A 20117-nucleotide genomic window follows, 5' to 3' on the forward strand; every position below is an offset into this window, starting at 1 on the left:
GTACAACCTATGGATTCTTGGTTTCAGGGAGTGTTTCCCCTCCTTTCCTTCCTCATCCATGTTGTCATGATGATCCCACCTTGCAGGGCTCTTGTGAGGCCCGAGGTGACACTGCCCACCTTGAGCAGGCTTTGTCCCTGGGAGACAGCCAAGAGCCCATTGTCATACACCAAGGCAGGGGTCCTCCCTGTGAGATGGACCTGGGTCAGAGCTATTTGGACTGGAGGTCAGGAACCATCAAGGAAAGCTTGGAAGGACCTCCCTGGGGGCCCAGTGGTTAAAACATCATCTTCCAAGGTAGGGGGTGCGGGTTTGCTACCAGGTCAGGGAGCTAGGATCTCACATGCCTCCTGGCCAAAAAACCAAAACATAAAAATAGAAGCAATACTATAACAAATTCAAAAAAGATTTTTTAAATGGTCCACATCAAAACAAACAAAAAAAAATTTTTTTTAAAGAAAGGAAAGGCCTGGAAAGGCAGGAAAGAGGACAGAGCTCTGGGACTCCACATGGGGAAATCGTTTTCAATGATTTCAATCCAAGGATAGTGAGTCTTTTTCACACATCAAAATGACTCACTTTGTTTTACTGAAATTTGGAATCTACAGTGATAAGGGCAGAACCATGGAGTATTTCCCTGCTGGCTAGCACCTAACAGCTGCCCTCAGTCACCTCACAAAGGTGAGGTGCACCCCGCAAAGGCAGAAGTTAGCCCCATTTTACAGATGAATTAGCAGCTCAACACTTGAAGTTCTTTGGTAAGTGGCAGAGGACTGGATTCCATCCACATTGACCAACTGTCTGTTTTGACAGCTCTCCTCTCACCCTGACATGTTGTTTATCTAGGAGGGTTCAGGAGTAAGGTAACATAAAATCTTTCAAGAGGTAATTGATTTCTCAAAGACCCCCAAAGTATTTGACCTCTTTTAGATGGCACACATAAATGGAAACAAACTTCTCTTTTGGAAAGAAGTGTTTTTTCCCCTGGTATTTGGGCCACCTCTGCCATCTGTGGCCACAGCAACACCCTCAGACGACGCTGACTCACACCAGATCCCCTCTGCCCAGCAGCCTCGTTCAGGTCCTTGTAGCAGGAAGAGGGGGTCTCTGGGCAAGAAGTAAGAATTATTTCCTTTAAATGCTCAGCAATTATTTCCTTTAAATGCTCTTCTGTTGCTACAAGTTGGGAAACAACACACACACATTTTTAGAAACTCAACGTGGAGATTCACTGAGTACCTAAGAGTCAGGTTATTTTAATACGGGTAACATCTATTTTGACAGCTGATACTCTTCTACCTTCTGTTCTTATGGCTAAATGTGGTATTACAGCTGTTGCCGAATCACCTCATTCACCTGATTACTCTCCCACCCCGTGCGTGCCTGTTTCATCAGGTGTGAAGGAGAGAGGACGAAAGTCCCATTGACATAGCATTCGGCCTTCTAATAAATGCTCCCCTGAGGAGACCTTAGCTCTTCTTCCTATAACACCACATCAAAAGCTCCCACCCTGTCCTGACTCTCTTGGCCCCTCAGTTCCTTCAGCTCTCATTTGCATATATTTTGTAGTTTTCAACTCTTCACTGACACATTAGACATGTATGTGTATCCCCAACCTCGAGGCCTCCAGAGCATCAAGTCCTCTATTTTCAACCCGCACAATACGAGACTTGCTGCCAGTATGCAGTTCCATCCAAGTCCTCCTCTGGTATCACTGCTCACTCCCTGGATTGTACTCCCTGGGGCTCTGCCAACAGAATTTGATATTTCACATCTGTGAAAAAAACATGAAGATAAAACTGAACTCCCCACTACTGCTTCATGGCCTCAGGGTGACAGGCCCCCTCAGCAACAAGGAGAAGGAAGCAGCTCCCAGATCTCACAGCTAGGAACCCACACCACCTCTTCTCGGGGGCAGCCTCCAATCCATGCAACCCAGGCCCCCATCGAGTCACAATTTTTTTTTTTCTTTTTAAATAACCTCAAAAGTTCCTCAGAAGCTACCAAAACCATACAGAGGATAGAAGTCTTGCCCTGGAGCCTCCACTGACTTCTGGCAAACAGACACCAAGGGCTGGACATCAGGAGTTAGGAGGCTTCACAAAAATCCTACATGTAAGGGGATCTCTTAATGGGCAAGAATTCACCGATTTTGAGGGTCTGACATACTGGGTTATTATTTTTGCATGAAGGGGCTTTGATTCCTGTTCAGCAAAGCCATGCAAAGGGTCAACTCTCCTGGACGTTCACACACTGGCCTTCTGTGGCCACTAAGCTATTCTGAATTGGCAAGGTTTGGTTTGCAGTTTTAACATAAATGCTGATGTCCTTGGGGAAGAAATCAGCCCCGCGAAGGCCTAATCCCCAGAGAGCACGGCGGCCTGCTGCCACCTATTGGTGACACGGTGCAAACGCAGGCAGCCCATCGCACCGGGTGGAACGCTGGCAGAAAATACAATGAAATGTGTCCAAAAAAAATCACACAGTATTAAGGCCACGTGGAGAGTACAAAAAATGAGTGTTTATTTAATGTCTTTTGGGTCAAAATTCCATATGAGTCTTAACTGGTGCTACCGCAAAGCAAGCTTTCTAGGTCTGAGGACTTGCCTCAGTCTCTCTCTCCATCAGCACAGAACCACCAGAGTCTGTTCTAGACCAAAGTGCTGGGGGGTGGAAGCCAACACATGAACAGAAACCAGCTGTGACCCCCTAACATACTCAGAAGTTGTGCCGTCTACAGTGAAGAATGGTGTGGCTTGTTTGGGACGGGCAGTGGGGATGGGGAAGGACCCTTGTGGTTTAGTCTTGTGCAGTGAAGACGCATCGCCTTGGTCCCGTCCACCTTCTCTTGACCCCACGGCAGTTTTCCTGACCCGTCCTCAGGCTTCCACCAAGTCTTGACTCTGCTTGTCATCTGTCCTCCACTTCAGTTCAACACTGACATTCAGGGAATGAAGGCAAAGGCTGGGCTGGGGGGAGGGCGAAGAGGAAACCGGAAGGAACTTTCTTGGCCGGATCCCACAGTCCAAAGACGAGGGCCCTCAGATGAGGAAGACGATGCCCTCGGAGACCATGACCTGGTTGTCGTCCTGCATCCTGCTCAGCGCAGCCTGGATCTCCGCAGAGGAGAAGGGCTCTTCGTTGTCTCGGTTGACGGATTCCGTGAGGCGATTCATGCCAACCGATTGTGCATGAGCTTCCCGGAACACCTCTAAGAGGGCCGCCTTGAAGGCCTTCAACCTGCCCAGGACGGGAGAGAGAGGGTGAAGGAGGAGGAAGCCGCCACAACAACGTCAGAGCCCGTGAGCCTCAGTGTCCCCTACAGACTGCCTCTGATGGCCACTCCGCACCCAAGCTTCTCCCTCAGAGCTAAGCGGTTGTGTTACAGAGCTTCCTGCCCGTAGAGAAATAATAGCATTTTAAAAACCAAAGGCCACTGAGGATGAGGGAAAACTGGCATCTGTACACTGTTGGCAGAAACGCAAAGTGGGATGACATCTTTGCAAGCCAAGTTAGCCACATGTGCTATAATTCTGAGGTGCATCTCCTCTGACTCTGGGAATCCATTCCTAGAAACTAACCCCAAAGCTCCATCCTCATCGCTGCAATGACATACGTTAAGATTGTGTTTTACTGTGAAGAGCAGTCTTAGGAAAGCCAGACATCCCTCATCAGAAAACACAAGAACACACACGTTCATACTATGGGAATCCTGCAGTCACTGAAGACAGACCTCCAAGATTCAGAGAGTGCTTTCAGATACAGTTCATTCGCTGTCCTGGAGACTGGACTTACGCTTGATCTTAATGTTTCTACCTAAATACTTTATAATGTGTTTCAACTTTTTTCAGTGAAGACACTGTGTATGTTAAGGTATTAAAATAAAAAAGCAAACCTTAGCCATGGAGCTCCTTTGGTATCCAGTAAACAAAAAGTTTTTAGATAAAACTGTTTCTGAACCTCTACTGGTAAAAACTGATTATCTCAAAACAAATGACAACCATCCAGTGAGAAGAAAAAACATACATATTTTTTAAGTATACCTACACAACCTACTGAGAAGACTCCAAGGCTTCAGTGAGACACAAATTCTATCCTTGCTCTAAGACTCCTCTTCCTAATGGCACAAGGGATCAGGTTTTAAATTCTCACAGAGAATTATTTATGAAGCAAATGGTAAAACCTAAACAACCGGGGATTCTAAAAATGTATGAGTTCTTTACACAATTTTCATAACTTATTTCAAGCTTGAAATTGTCATCAGAATAGAAAACATTCTAGAAACCCTTGGGCCTCTAGTTTTGAGCTCTGCTGATAACAGCTTGTTTCCTACCTCCAGGGAAGAGGTCCTTCCCTACTCACCTGGATTCACTCAACTCCACCTTCTGGGACTCCTTGGTCTCCTGTGAGTCTGTTGCCTTTGGAGTGTGCACTTGAGGGGAAAAGGTTACAGAGAGCAGAGGACAAGGTGAAGCCATGTCCACGACCCCAGAGGCCCCTCTCCACCCTGAGCCTGCAACCCTGGGGCTCACATGGGGCCAGCCAAAGCAGCTTCAAGAAAGGCTCCGGTCAGGCAGGAGCTCCAGAGCCCATGCTATCTGGGACACTCGCGCCAGGCTTGGCAAAGAGCATGGTGCACCGAGGAGGCAGACGAGGGGGCAAAGCTTATTTCCAAAGTTCTGAGTTTCCTCGATTCTTGGACACAGGGTTCCAAGCAGGGAGCCGAGTGGGAACCCACACGCAAATGCGTAACACAGAGCATTAAAGAGCCGGGCAACCCAGACCCTTTTACCAGTGGAGGCTGCTTGCTCACCCTGAGGCATTTCCTCCTCCGTGTTGGTGAAGTCATAGGGGTCATAGGAGTCCCCCTCCTTGGCGTCCGAGGGACAGATCCTCCTCCTAAAACACCAGTAGTCCAAATGGAATGCTGGGCCCAGGCCTGTACAAACCGCTGCCTTTTCTCAAAGAGACCAAAGGTCCATGGACTACAGCACAAGCAGGCCCTGCTTCCCAAGGCTCTCTCCCTGTCGCCCACCCTCAGAAATTCAGTCTCAGGCCTCAAATGAGAATCCGGAGGAAAGACTTCTGAAATGTGAACCCAGCAGTCTCCCAGAGCTTCTCTAGCAGGAAAGAGGCCCAAATCCTCACAAAAGGACAAAGAGGGCTGTAACGCTCTCTGTCCAAGTCACCTCCACCCTCCAACCCTCTGCAGCGTTGGTCTGGGCAACCCCTCCTGCAGCCTTGCCCCTCCTCCCCCCGCCGCCCCCGACACCAGAGCCTTTCATCTCCTTCCTCTGCGTCCCATCCAACCTCTTCGTCTTCTGCTCCTGGTCCTCCTGGCTCTTCTCCACTTCATCTTCCACATCCGATTCATCCTCACTTCGCTTCTTACGTTTCTTCTCCTTCTCGAGAACCTAGGACCAAACCACGTGTGGGTGGGCGGGAGGATCATGGATGCTGGGGACTGAACAGCTCCACCTGCCCGACCACCAGCAGCAGCAGAGAGCCCCCTGGGTCTGATGCCCTGGCCTTGCTCATCCCTGAGCCTAGGACTGGGGTCAGGGGGTCGGCTGTGACCCATCTTTAAAACTGCTGGGAGCCGTGTGCCACATCCCTCTCAGAGCATGCACTCCAGGAGTGTCCACTGAATACAGAAGTGAATGAGAACAAGTCTATCCCATAATGCTTAAGTGGAAGAACAAGCCATTTCTTTGTAGATTAGGTGTTTAAGACAACTCCCACATGAGCAAAGAGATTGTCAAGAAAATCTCATCAGACCCACAGTTGAACCCCCAAGGGCTACAATCCATCCGACTGGTGGGTGAGGAGGACAAGGTGGAGAAGGGAGTCGAGGCCTCCAGGCCCACTGTGTAACAAGACAGACACACACTGTGTCACAGCAGCAGACATGCGGGAACTTCTGGGAGGAGCAGCAGGTGTGAAGGACACCTGAAGAAGCTGCCAAGAGGAAGGCTGAGACTCTGGAAACACTTGCTTCTTCAAGAGGCAAAAGAAGGAGCAGACAGAGGAGCCGTCAGCTGAGGTGCTGCTCATCAATGAAACCAGAATCTTTGAGGCCTCCAAGGGCTCTGACTTCAGTATTTTAAAGCCTTCCAGCTGGTTCTCACGTGCTGGTTCTCACATGGCTGAGAACCACTGGAGAGGGAGGGCACTGGAAACGCCACTGCTCTCTGCCAATGTTCCAGATGCCAGGGTCAGCCATGCATGGCTGGGAGGCCCGAGCACAGACGACCCACTCAGAGGAGCTGCAGGCACAGCACCTGGACACTCACCTTCTTGAAGTAAGCATACTGGACGAGCTCCACAGCCTCCTCTGCGTCCTGCAGGTCCACAGTCTTACTCATGCGGGCCTTGGCGTGGGCTGTGGCCAAGCGAATCAGGGTTTCCAGGGTCCGGGCTGTCACTGGAGACGTCTGCGGGGAGAGAACAGGGGGAACCATCCTCCAGAAACCCCGCAGCGTGCCCATCAAACCCACCTGCACGGGGAGGGAAGTCCAAGCCACCTAGCCAAAAAAACTACATATAATTCCAAAAGAAAAGTAACCGGGAAAACATGACAGAGGGTTGAGGGAGGGGAGACGAGTTGACCAGGGAAGAATTCAACCAGGTGTCTCCTGGCCGGAGGGAGGCCAGTGGGGAAGACCCTTTCCACAGGGCCTGCCACACGCCAGGACCCCGCTTTTATGTTCAGTGTCAGCCATTAACAACCTGGAACAGCTTTAGAGATGAGCAAAAGGGGACTCGAAGAGCTTCACATACTTTGTCCAGAGTCACACCCACAAGTCAGGGGGCGGTGGTTATGAGAGGGGTTATCTGAGGACACTCTTTCTAAAGGTGGGTGAACCCACTGAGGCCCAGATGACAAGCAATGGTGTAATAGGAAGCCCTTCAGGCCAGAGAGCAAAAGGGAAGGAATCACGACACTAAAATGACTCCAGTGCTCCTGGAGAGCGGGCACTCCCTCCCCAGCCTCATCCTGAGGGGCTCCGGTCCCCACTCTCCGGGTCACCGTCCGTCCCCGCGGCGGGCTCACCCTGGCGGTGTCCGAGCTCATGCTGTCCTGACTGCGCAGGCGTGAGTACTCCTCCGCGATGTAGGCGGCCGACTCCTGTGTCAGCACCGGCTTGATGATTTTGGCCACGTGGATGTACTTCCGCATGAACGCCGCACTCACCATCTTCTCCCTGGACCCACACACACACACGGTGAATGTCACTCCCCTGCCCTAGCCTGGGCACCTGCCTGGGGTCGTGGCCTTGCCCCTCCTCGGGGAAGTCGGGGTCACGTGACAGGGCAGACATGGCCTGGAACCCAGTGTCACAAACCCCTTTTATACAGGACATGTACAAAACTCTGTCACGGGTTTTTATTTAATTCTATAGTATTACTTAGGAATTACTTGTGACGTAGGTAGTTTAGGTGTTATCTGTCCTACTTTATCAGTGGGAGAAGTATGGCTCAGAGAATTTTAAGTGGACTCAAATTTCATTTTCTGACTCCAAATTCTACATTCTTAAACCAGTATGTTTCAAGAGTACACAGTGTTTCCTACTGCACCACAGCCAAATATAGAGGAACGCCATGGCTACCCACGCCAGTATTCTTGCCTGGAGAATTTATGGACAGAGGAGCCTGGTGGGCTATAGACCACAGGGTCACAAAGAGTGGGACACAACTGAAGCGACTGAGCACAGCACAGCTGTCAGGCTCTGAGTGCTTGAGCACAAGTCTCCTTTATCCAAACCTACTGCAGACTTTCCAGTGTTTGTGATCTACCACCCCTTCAACGTGCACGCAAAGGGCCGTTCACATATATGGGTAACAAGACACACCCATCACAGGTCAGGCGGGTCGTCAAAGCCTTCCATTTTAGGAAAAGACCAGAACCTAGGCTTGATCACCCACAAACATTCACAAGGCAAGTGACCATGTAAAATTCTGCGAATCCAGAAAAGAAAACAGATCCCCATGATGATGACTCCAAGCATGACCTTGGCCGGGCAGCTCTAACGTGACACAGATGTCAGGTTCCCTCAAGGAGGAGGTGTGGAGAATGCTTACTTCTTCTTCTTCATCCCGTGCAGAAGGTTGTCATGCTTCTCGTAGATCTGGGTGTCCTGCTGGTCATCAGGGCTGAAGTTGGGATCGTCTGTGGCCAGGATATCCACAGCACTGCCAAGAGGCATAGCTGAGAAGCCCAAGTCAGGAGAAGGGAGAGTAAGAAAGAGCTGAATCCAGAGAAAAATCGCTTCTTCTGAAGACAGGCAAGACTCACAAAGGATGGACCCAGAAGGAAGCAGACACGTGGGCCCCACAAACAAGGAGGCCACTTGGTCCACAGGAGATGCTCAGAGGTGCTCTCAGACCCCAAAATGGACAAGAGACACACCGTAGGAACCAGGGAGGCGGGGGTGCCTTCCACATCCCAGATGCTGCCACGCCCACCACCCCGGGCTGGGCCTGGGCGAGGCCTGTGTCTGGGCGCCCCTCATTGGTCCATCCCCCCGCCTCACCGTCACCATCCTGCTCTCCAGGTGCCCTGTAGCGGTGCATTCGGAGGACATGGTCTGAGATCTCCCGGTCCTGCTCGGGATCCATCTGGTCCAGCATGATGAAGAGAAGGTCAAATCGGGACAGCAGCGAGTCCTGCAGCCCGATGTTCTCCATGGGGGTCTTGTACTGATCATACTGTAGGGGGAACACCGGAGAAAAGGAGCAGGGAGACAACATCGATCACAAGAAAGAACAAGAATGCCAGATCAGCCATGGGAGAGAACAGAAGACTAGACCCTCGAACACAAACCGAACAAGCCGTGAAGAAGTAAAGCATTTCAAAGCTTCTAAAAAACGGAATTCATCTCCTCTGTGTGCAGCCCTTCCCTGAACTACGCTCTGTGACCAGAGCCCCAACCTCCCAGCTCCAGTGCCTCTTAACAGGGCGAGTGTGGGTCTAAGAGCCAGCCTCCTCCTTCTCCAGCTTCATTCTGCTCTCACTCTCAGGTAGATCAGCTCTGGAAGATGAGTCCCTCTTTCTACCTGTGATGAAGATATGATGAGCTAGCTAAGCCAGAAACACCTGAAACCTTGGGCCTCCTTACTCAGAAGGTACTGGATAAAATCTCAACAAAAATGGATGATAATCTATAAGCCACAGTATCTTAAGGACCCAGGGAGGTTTTCCTGGGATTCAAGAACGCCCATACTCTTATCCTTCAACTCTAGGCCTACCAGCCGATGGCTCCCCAGTCAGAGGCCTGACAATCTCGCAGGTAACATTAACGATTCTGATCGCGTTCACATTTCAGGACCTGCCATTTTCTCCCTGCTGCTGCTAAGTCACTTCAGTCGTGTCCAACTCTGTGCGACTCCATAGACGGCAACCCAGCAGGCTCCCTGTCCCTGGGATTCTCCAGGCAGGAACACTGGAGTGGGCTGCCATTTCCTTCTCCAATGCATGAAAGTGAAAAGTGAAAGTGAAGTCGCTCAGTCGTATCCGACTCTTCGTGACCCCATGGACTGCAGCCTACCAGGCTCCTCCGCCCATGGGATTTTCCAGGCAATACTGGAGTGGGGTGCCATTGCCTTCTCCATTTTCTCCCTACATTTGCCAAATAAATCCTTCAGAATGACATATCACATGTTATCATTCATCTAAAAATCGTATGCTTCTCAACCCACACTAATCCATTAGAACCAACCTATAGCACCTTCCTAAACCATAGCCCCCAGGAGCCCCAATCCAGAGATTTGGATTCAGAGACTCTGGGCTGGGGACTGAGCACCTGTATGTTTAAATACGCTACCAAAACTGGTGTTTTCATGCACTGTGGCATCATAAACTGTCAGCGCACAGCACGGGCTCTGGCTTCAAACCCTCTCTGTCATTTTCTGGTTTGTGACTCAACCAAGTTACTTAACCTTTTATGCTTTCATTTTCTCATCTGTAAAATGAAGATAATACCTTCCTCCCTCACACAGTTAGTGAATGAAAGGAGATAGTAAATGTAAAGCATCTGTAAATATTAGTTAACAGTATAACGATGGTACAGTCTTTAAAGGGGGCAAGTTGGCAATCTCTACCATAAAATGCATGTACCTGTTAATCCAGTAATCCCATTGCCAAGTATTCATCCCTAAATGTTTAACACGATGAACATTAAGGGGTATTCACTGCAGCTTCAGTCATAACAGCAGGCAGGAAAAAGGGAACACACCAAATGTCTAGCACGTGGAGACTCGCTAAACAAATTATCGTACATCCATACAATGGAATAGTAGACAGCTGCTTAAAAAAAAAAAAAATCAACCCCCCCTAAACTAAGCAAACCCCAAGCTGCATAAATATAAAAGATTACACCTAAGCACATCATAGTCATACCAAGAAACAAAGACAAATAGATAAATTCTTAACAAGGAGATAATGTATTTACTGGCACAGGCTTTAAAAAGTTTTGGTTTTCTGAAGCACTCAAGAGCTGTCACTGGTTTTCTCTTGGGAAACGAACAGGAGAGAGAAGGCGGGCTATTAATCTCCTTATTATATCTCTCTGCTCTGTTCATAAACCCTTCCACCACCTGCGTACAGTACTCTCATTTCAATGTCAATCAGTTACCTGCGTTGTGATGCTGCAGGTCACTTTGGTTTTCCTCCTTGTATTTTTAAAAATGTGTTTTAAATAACTTTCCAGGGGATTCTGATGTGGATGAATGGGTGAGGAACCACTGTCCTAAACCAATGGCAGTAGCAAGATGACGAACTTACTGTAGTCTGTGGTCTGGGTCACCTGGAATAAACTCCACAGCCCAGTTATTCAGCAAAACCAAATGAAGGTGAGGACAGCAGGTGAGTGCCCGACTCCACTCACCCTGCCGTAGACGGGGTTGGCAGCTGCCAAAACACTGCAGCGGGCGTTGAGGCGGGCGTGGATGCCGGCCTTGGCGATGGTGACTCGGCCCTGCTCCATCACCTCGTGAATGGCCGTGCGGTCCATGTCAGACATCTTGTCAAACTCATCGATGCAGACCACGCCTCGGTCAGCCAGGACCATGGCCCCCGCCTCCAGACGGCGCTCACCTGGGAGGTGGGGAGGGAAAAACACACTACCATCCAGGTTGTGGGGGACGGGGGGAGATGTCAATCTACTTCTAAGCATCCTGCGCCATCACATAAGCGGGAGAACGCAGTGAAGAGGTGTCAGCTTCTAAGACTCGGAGCAGACCCTGGGGTCATCTATTTAAGCTCCGATCTGGACAGTATTACTTGTCCCACTTTGATACCTAAGCAGCCAGCCTCCAACGGCCTTCCTTCACAGATTTCCTCTTTGAGCCTCACCTTCTTCAAGCCATTTCCCAACTAGATCTCTGTTCTCTTTTCACTGGCCTTCAAAACCTTTCCTCTAATGCATAAAGTAGTAACAATCTTCATTTTTCTCTCTCTTCAAATGTCAGCTTTCTCCTTCAGAACTCTCTCTGACAGCCTTCCAGGAGACATTCTTGTCACTAGAGGGCCACCCAAACCATTTACATCATTCATTCACTGTTGCCAGATACTCAGTCCCCTCCAGGCAGGCCTACTCTAACCTCTCAGGTGTATCTTCCCAACACCAGCCAGGGCCCAGAGCAAGCTCAAAGCATCTATGCTCATCTCACCGCCAGACCTCTGCCAAGGACCCTTCCACCCTTACCTGTCTCCTGGTCTGTGGTGACAGCGGCTGTGAGACCCACACCGGAGGAGCCCCGGCCGGTGGTGGGGATGGCCCGCGGTGCCGTGCATAGTACATACCGCAGCAGCTGGGACTTGGCGACCGACGGGTCTCCTGTAGTGGGACAGGGCAGCGGTGACTCTCGGAACCCCCAACCCCCGCCCCCAGCCAATGCTGCTTTTCTAGCACAGATCTTGACACAACAGAAATATATAGTAACGGGTTGTTCGTGTTTTTCTTTCAATTTTTCCTTTACCATTCCTGGAAGAATAGACATTAAAAAATCAGAGAACCCAGAAATAATAAAGACATAACTTTAAAAATTCATTTGAGACTTCTGCCCTTTAAAGGAACTGAAACACAGCTAGGTACAGACACACACATTAACAGATGCCAGACTTCCGCAACCACACCCCACAGGGGAAGACCAGGCAGCCACACAAGTCCCCACACCATACCTATGAGGAGGATATTGATGTCCCCACGGATGTGGCTGCCGTTCTCGAGGTCTCGCTCCACCCCGCCCAACAGCAAGCAGAGGATCGCTTTCTTGACATAGTCGTGCCCGTGGATGCTGGGCGCCAGCGACCGGGCCAGCTGGTCAAAGATATCCTAGAGGAGGGACAACCATGCAGTGAAAAGCCTGAAGAAACACCCTGGGGTTGGATGAGCTGGCTTCATACTTCAGGCCACAGAAGATGCTTGAAGAAACATGCTGTTTCTAATTGTAAAAGCTTCTACTCCAAGACTTTCACACTGATCGCAACATTATCAGGACAGACACAGAGAAAGCCTGGATTCCAACTCCTGCTTGGAGCTTTAATTTTTAAGGAAAACAAAAAGCGTTTCCAGGCCCAAAACGTTTTGGGTTTAATGTGTACTGCACTTTAGCAGTAACCTTTGTCACACATACACATATTCTGTTCAGTTCTAAATATGGGCATTCTGTCTTTAAAGACAGAAATTTTTTAAAGAAAAATAAGAACTAAAACAAAAATAACACATTTCAAATTTAAATAACAATCAATGTATCACTGATACATCCCATATAGACTTTGTACACTAATATTGTAACTACTATTCTAATAATATTTATATTAGGTTCACTTAACAGGGAGCACAACAGAAATATTAAAGAAAAACACCCTTTTGCTTACTAACTCAAAACTAGAAACTGGCACCAAATACTTCAGAGAAAAAACCTTGACCCTCCTCCTGATCCCGGACAAAGATGGCCATGCCCAAAAAAGACCCTAATAAATCTATCCCCACCCTCAGATGCCCAGAGGACTGGTCCAGACCTTGGAACGGGTTTTACTGAACTTCTTGATCTTGGCTATGTCCTCAGCGGAGAAGGAAGGCTGAACGTCCTTGCTCATCTGTTTCACGTTACAGGCAATCAGGACAGTCCTGGGACAGAGAGGAAAGCATGAGGCTCTTTTCAGTTGCTAATACCAAGACCTTCTTAGGCTCCTAACCTAGAATGGCAAATCAGGAAAGAAAGGAAGTAGAGGGGAGGGAGAGGTGGGAGGAAAGAAGGGGTAAGGAAGAAAAAAAGAAAAGAAAAGCTGTTCTGAATTCAATCACTGATTCTCTTCAGCTACACTAGTGGTAAAAAACCTGCCTGCTAATGCAGGAGACACGAGAGACACGGGTTCAATCCCTGCATTGGGAAGATCCCCCAGAGAAGGAAATGGCAACCCACTCCAGTATTCTTGCCTGAAGAATCCCATGGACAGACGAGCCTGGGGGGCTACAGTCCAAAGGGTCGCAGACAGTTGGCCATGACTGGAGCGACTTGGCACGCATGACACAAGTATGCTCATGGCGCCTCACCTTGTGAATCCAGCCCCTGCTGACCTACAGAAATGAGTGTACTGGAGGGAGGTGGAAATATGCGAGAAACCCCCAGGCAAGCCAGGAGGCTGTAACCATGAGACCAGTAATTTCAACTCTTTAGCAAAAGACAGTTCATCTTGCAGGCAGGCAGTGTTCTGTCCATCTAATGTAACTCTCAGGACGATGGCAAACGGGAAAGACTGCTACCAGAATGCACCCTGCCAGCGGTATTCCAAACACCTCAGGACGGATCATGTACCTGAAGGTGCCTGAGGTGTAGCCTCCCTTCTTCCCAGGAAGGCAGCGGTAGGTCCCCACCACCTGCACCCGGTCACCAGGCTTCACTCTGTCCACCAAGTCGTCATCCAGGATGACGTCCACGGAACGGGGAAGCTGGCCGGCGGGGGCCTTCTCCGGCATTTCCTGGATGGTGATGATCTGGTGGTCCTTGTAGACAGAAAGGCCGTATTCTGTCTCAAGGGGATTGTTTTCCTCATCCTGGAAAAGGCACATGGAGCAGTGGTCACCTCAGCCCTATCTTAGAAACGCCACACACTCGTTTTGTTATAAGAAACAAATATAATTCAGAGATACCCTCACAAGACTAGCATCTAGGAACATAAAGCCCCAAGTACCTTCTCCAGTTCTTCACAATCCTGTCCTAGTAACAAACCATCAAATGGAAGGGATGATCTACATACAGCCATAAGGGACCGTGGTTATATTAACACGTACGTATAAGATTGTCACTTCCTCTGTGCTAGGACTTGGTATTTCCACTCCTAGGTTAATACCCAACACAAATGTTCACCCAAAGCCACATATTACAATGTTCATAGCAGCACTACTCATAATACCCCAAACTAGGAAAAATCCAAATGCCATCAGTAGGATGGTTAAATAAGTGTGTCACATCCATACAAGTGAACACGACGCAGCAATGAATGTATGGAGTGCACCTATACACATGGGTGAATCTCAAAAACATACACTGAACAAAAGAAGCCCGACACAGACAAGCGTTTTAAATATAAAATCAGAAAACTACTCGTAACTGCTGTAGATGTCAGGATCTCGAGGGCAGAGTGGCCTCAAGAGGGACTTCTTCTGAATGCTAGTAAGGTGCTGCTTCCTGATTTGGATGGTTGATTTTATGGTATATTCATCTTGTGAAATTTCCCTGAGCTGTACACTCAATGTAAGCTTTTCTGTTCATTGTGTGTGGTGCGTGCTATGCTCAGTCATGCCCGACCCTTTGTGACCCCCTGGACTGTAGACCACGAGACTCCTCTGTCCACGGGATTTTCCAGACACGGATACTGGAGTGGGCTGCCATTACCTTCTCCAGGGTTCTGTATATTAAACTTGAATAAAAAACATTTTAAAGTTTTACTTCCTTGCCATTTAAATTTTCTAAAAACACAACAGCTATCGTTTAACAGACTGCCTACTATGTGCAAGGCACTGTGGTGTAACTTCACAAAATTATCTCGTGGGATCATCACCACAACTCAAGTTCCCAAAGCAGGCCTTTTTCACATTTTACAAGTAAGGAAACTGAAGCTGGGAGAGGTTAGAGTTCCCCCACGGTGATCACCAAAGACCATGCTCTTAAGAACCATGCTAGACGGTCTCCAGAACACCTCGTCTGGTGTATTTCAGGTCCTGGGCTAAGAAGTTTGGCCACAGCAATCAGGAGAGTACCCCCCCCCCCAATTAATTCCAGGAGAATAAATTATAGAAAGTAGGGATCCTAATGAAAAAGAAAGCTGGGTGCCTCAGAAAATCCAAGTGGCCTGAGAGTAAAAAGACAGGGTCCTAGTCCTTGGGGCCATCAGTTACTGGAATATAAGCAAGTCATTCCACCTCTCTGACCTTCACATTTCACCTGGAAACAGGCTGAACAGCTCTCAAGTACAACTCAGTTACAATTCTAAGAAACTAATGGGGAAACAGTGGAAACAGTGTCAGACTTTATTTTTGGAGGCTCCAAAATCACCACAGATAGTGACTGCAGCCATGAAATTAAACGACACTTACTCCTTGGAAGCAAAGTTGTGACCAACCTAGATAGCATATTCAAAAGCAGAGACATTACTTTGCCAACAAAGGTCTGTCTAGTCAAGGCTATGGTTTTTCCTGTGGTCATGTATGGATGTGAGAGTTGGACTGTGAAGAAAGCTGAGCGCTGAAGAATTGATGCTTTTGAACTGTGGTGTTGGAGAAGACTCTTGAGAGTCCCTTGGACTGCAAGGAAATCCAATCAGTCCATTCTGAAGGAGATCAGCCCTGGCATTTCTTTGGAAGGAATGATGCTAAAGCTGAAACTCCAGTACTTTGGCCACCTCACACGAAGAAGTGACTCATTGGAAAAGACTCTGATGCTGGGAGGGATTGGGGGTAGGAGGAGAAGGGGACGACAGAGGATGAGATGGTTGGATGGCATCACCAACTCGATGGACGTGAGTCTGAGTGAATTCCGGGAGTTGGTGATGGACAGGGAGGCCTGGCGTGCTGTGATTCATGGGGTCGCAAAGAGTCGGCCACGACTGAGCGACTGAACTGAACTGAACTGAAAACCTTGCTTATATGTTGATTCCCTCAGCAGGTGATAAAACTGAAGACAAGGACCGAGTCTTCTTTATATCTGTGTTCTCCTCAGTGCGTGACAATCCTCTGGATACTGTCGTTCTAAATTAACACTGGATGGCGGGAACTTTTCAAAATTACCCATTTTAGTGAGATGCAAGATAATTTGGAACTGGGATATTAATGATTTCTCATCTTGACTTTTTTTTTTTCCAATTCTAACATAAAATGAATTTGACTAGAAAGGGAAACGGCTACTGGGAAGCAATTTGCTACTGTTACAGTTATCTGTACATTCTTTGTTTAACTGAAAAGCTAGAAATGGAGGTAAAGAATTTACGACAAGAGTACTGACTGGATGATTAGCATTGGCTTTTACCTTTTTGTTCTAACAGCAAGAAAATAATTTCTTTATATCCCCCTCCCTCACGTGTATCAATTTTGTTTTCTACTGTTAATTACATTGTATATTTATAGTTCTTTGCTTACTGTTGTGCATATACTGGCAATAAAGACATCAGTATTAATCATCTTCTTTTGTCTCATTAAGTAAGAAGGCCTTACACCATTCTCGTCAAATCAATCTGAACACCAAGACTAAAATCATGCTCTACGCCAACCTTCTCTCAAACCCAGAGTTAAATATTTGCAAAGATTTCAGAGTAACATGACTGCATTAAGTATTTTTCCATATTACTCTATGTAGATTATGAAATCATGATACTTTAACTTTGCTAAAAGATAAATGTACATTAGGTGACCTTTTTCCTTCCTTCAACTCTTCCCTAATTTCCCAAATTTCCTAAGAGAATATTTTCCTTAAAAGAAAAATGGTGGACTTTTCATATTAAACTATGGCTAGCAATCTTCCTTCAAATTAATCCTTACTTTTCACCCTATTAACATCTAGAGGAAGACTTTAGATATTACCTAATTACTTACATTAAAAAACAACTTTGAACCCCACCTCTGAAGAGGTCCGACTAATTCATTCCCCTCACCTTGGTGGGATAGACAGAGCTGGAAGGAAAGGCCACCAGGCTGGTGAGATCAGAATAACGTCGCTCTATGGTCTTCTTGGTAGCAGGACAATAGTGGACACTGCGGACGACTTTGGGACGAACTAGAGAGCCTAGGAATAGAAAGTCACCCGACTGAGCAGCGAGAAGGGGACCTGACCCAGGCAAGTCCACGAGGACTCCAAATTATGTTCTTCCAACTAGTCAGGCTCTCCCAATACTAACTGTCATCAATTCATTTTTATATTTACACATAGAATAATACCATATCCACGTAAAACCTTAAAGTACCGCTGATCCCGACCAAGCAGCAGGAGAAATGCAGCGTCAGAATGAGGAGACTGCCAGGAGCCAAGACTCCTCCATTCTCAGCAGATTCACCATTCCGCTGGCACAGGTGGTCACTCAAAGCTCCCCCAGTAATTGTGCAACACTTGAGTTCCTTCAAGTTTCACCTGGTAATTTCAGTGCTCCACCTTTTTGAAGCCATAAGCTCCCAAAGCTCGGAGAAAGCAATGGCACCCCACTCCAGTACTCTTGCCCAGAAAATCCCACAGATGGAGGAGCCTGGTGGGCTGCAGTCCATGAGGTCGCTAAGAGTTGGACACGACTGAGCGACTTCACTTTCACACATTGGAGAAGGAAATGGCAAACCACTCCAGTGTTCTTGCCTGGAGAATCCCAGGGACGAGGGAGCCTTTTGGGAGGCTGTCTATGGGGTCGCACAGAGTCGGACACGACTGAATCGACTTAGCAGCAGTAGCAGCAGCAGCAGCAAGTTCCCCAATTCTATTCCACCTCTCCTGCCTTCCATACCCCCAAGCCCACCCCACCTCCATTCCGTGGGGCTCCAACTGTAGCCCACTTACATTTAGTAACAATGCCCTCCACACAGACGACACAGCTCAGGAAGCAGGAGGTAAGGGTCCGAGGAGAGACGTGTTTGGAGCCGAAGCTGCCCTCCAAGCCTATGTAGAACTCCTCGTACTGCTTGGCATATGTAGCATCAATGGAGGCCACGAAATCCTTCAAGGCCCGCTGGAAGGCAACCAGCTCCTCAAAGGCATTGCTCAGGAGGCTGCAGAGAATCATCAGGCAGAGATCACAGAATTCAAAAAACTTGACCCACAAAACAGAAGTGGACATTCTTATTTGATCAAAGCTTAGGAGTGAAAATCTAGATTCTGCTTTCTCCTGCCATTCTACAAGCCCCAGTAAAACACATCAGAGCTGCAGGCCAGTTTTAACTCAGTGATGGGGAAATGATACTCAGTGAACATAGAAAGAGAGGAAAATGCCCACCATCTACTTTGAGAAGAAGTAAAAAACATAGAAGCAGGTGAGGGTGATGTACTAAGGGCTTCCTGGTCAAAATATTTCATCCATGTCCTCCCCTGGGAAGCTTGCTCCAACCTGGGAAGAGAGAGGAGCCATTCTCACTCAGAACTAGGGATGCACTCTTGGAAACTCACCGGTTGGCCCTCTTCTCGTTCTTCCTACGAAGGTCATTCACGTTGACGATCAACCGGTACTGGTTGTCACTAATCAGCTCCCGAACTTTGCTCTGATAAATTCCCTGGTCTTCCTGCAAAATAACCACCACATGCTACAGCAGCTCACAAATTCAAAAGCCGGATGTTTTAAAAGAGAGGCAGCTCTCACAGCAAGATAAATATATAAATCTCTGTGGCAGACCTGGGCCCCCATTTCACCCACATTTTCACTCATTAGCTTCGGATTCCAAATACACCCTAAAATGCCAGTGTATAAATTATAACGACTTCCTCACGGTTATTATTCCTATTATCACCAACAGCTCTTCTGTGTGCATCACTTCTGAACTTTTAATGGGGAATTAAAACGAGCTCATAAGAAGTCTAAAAAGACAAGTAAAAACCTTGTCAAAATGTAAATTAAAGGTACTTTTAATATATCAAAGTATCTTTCCGTTTGCAGAATCTTGTATTTAATTAAAATATTTTATTTCCCTATCATCTGTGTAACAGAAAAGGAGTTCTCATATAAGGAACTTACTAGCCTTAGTTATATTTACAAACACAGCACTATCAATCCAAGATGCTTTAGCAATATTCCATGGCTGTCAATCCTAAATTGCCTATAAAATCCCCTTTATTTGCGTACCAACCCTCTTTCTCCGCTTCCCATCAGGTATGGAAAAAGAATGCGGCCAAATTAGAAAGTCCTTTTCTCCAGCCTGGGGGCCTATAACGCGGCGGGTCACTACCGTTTTCCCGCGGTCCTTTCCCCACTCTCCCCCCAAATTAAGAGAGTAGGGAACTATCTCTAAAAGGTCAACGTGGGCTTTACACTTGGTTTGCACTTGGAGAAAACCTGTTGACTTTCGCGAGACCTAGCCACCATTTGCACTCGAGAGAAAAATTACAGAATTGCTCTTAACCACTGACTCTGCCGCCAAGAAAGCTACCAGATCGAGGCGGAAGGTCCCGAGCAGCCGCCCCTCCGCCGCAGCCTGGAGCCCCGCGGTCTCCCTTAGCCCCTAATGTCTCCGCGGCCTTCGTCGGCTCCTGCGCGGCCCCTAAGTCTCCGAGAGCCCTACTTTCGTGACTCGGCGCCTCTCTCACCTCGTCGTCCAGGAAGTCCAGGTAGTCTCTCTGCGCCTCTCGCAGCTCCACATCGTCCAGGACCACGGTCCCCGCCATGCTCGCCGCCTGGGAATTTCTGCGCGGAGGGCCTTTGGCTGATAATCCCCGGCGCGAAAACTTCCCAACTTTTCCCGCCAAGAAAAGTAACCTCAAGGAGGGGGCGGGGTATCGTGGAGCGTATGTACATTCCGATTGGCTGATTTTCTTACGCTACAACAGCGAGCATCCAATCGAGAGCTGCTTCTTTTCCGGGTTTTCCGCGCGGCGTCTCGCGGTGGCGGGAAATGTTCCATCCGGCGCCCTCCCCTCTCTGCCCTTACTGA

The 20117-nt window shown here is 48.2% G+C and overlaps 1 protein-coding gene across 2 annotated transcripts; it reads right to left on the reverse strand.

The window, feature by feature from the left end:
• Window positions 1–2501: 2501 nt before the first annotated feature.
• MCM3 (minichromosome maintenance complex component 3) lies at window positions 2502–20065 on the reverse strand. 2 transcript variants are annotated; one of them, XM_019986261.2, is made up of 17 exons: window positions 19774–20064; window positions 18643–18755; window positions 18040–18248; window positions 17153–17283; window positions 13822–14060; window positions 13025–13133; window positions 12182–12335; window positions 11706–11837; window positions 10887–11095; window positions 8535–8709; window positions 8083–8209; window positions 7055–7205; window positions 6294–6434; window positions 5311–5414; window positions 4814–4899; window positions 4363–4432; window positions 2502–3240 (listed from the first exon to the last, which is right to left on the reverse strand). In XM_019986261.2, exons 1-17 carry the CDS (start codon window positions 19849–19851, stop codon window positions 3042–3044), a joined length of 2427 nt encoding a protein of 808 aa, XP_019841820.2. In that variant the 5' UTR covers window positions 19852–20064; the 3' UTR covers window positions 2502–3041. The 2 variants fall into 2 exon arrangements, with proteins under 2 accessions (XP_019841820.2, XP_070634218.1); XM_070778117.1 differs by lacking the exon at window positions 18643–18755 and having other exon boundaries at window positions 19774–20065.
• Window positions 20066–20117: the final 52 nt, after the last annotated feature.

This window comes from Bos indicus, chromosome 23 (assembly GCF_029378745.1).
Source record: "Bos indicus isolate NIAB-ARS_2022 breed Sahiwal x Tharparkar chromosome 23, NIAB-ARS_B.indTharparkar_mat_pri_1.0, whole genome shotgun sequence".
NCBI classification, from domain to species: domain Eukaryota; kingdom Metazoa; phylum Chordata; class Mammalia; order Artiodactyla; family Bovidae; genus Bos; species Bos indicus.

Excerpts from the sequence above, each read along its gene's own strand:
- MCM3 (XM_019986261.2), bottom strand. The coding sequence starts at position 19,851 with ATGGCGGGGACCGTGGTCCTGGACGATGTGGAGCTGCGAGAGGCGCAG. Across the intron at positions 5,415-6,293 it reads AGTATGCTTACTTCAAGAAG|GTTCTCGAGAAGGAGAAGAA; the intron begins GTGAGTGTCCAG and ends GTTTGGTCCTAG. Across the intron at positions 3,241-4,362 it reads GTGGAGTTGAGTGAATCCAG|GTTGAAGGCCTTCAAGGCGG; the intron begins GTGAGTAGGGAA and ends CGTCCTGGGCAG.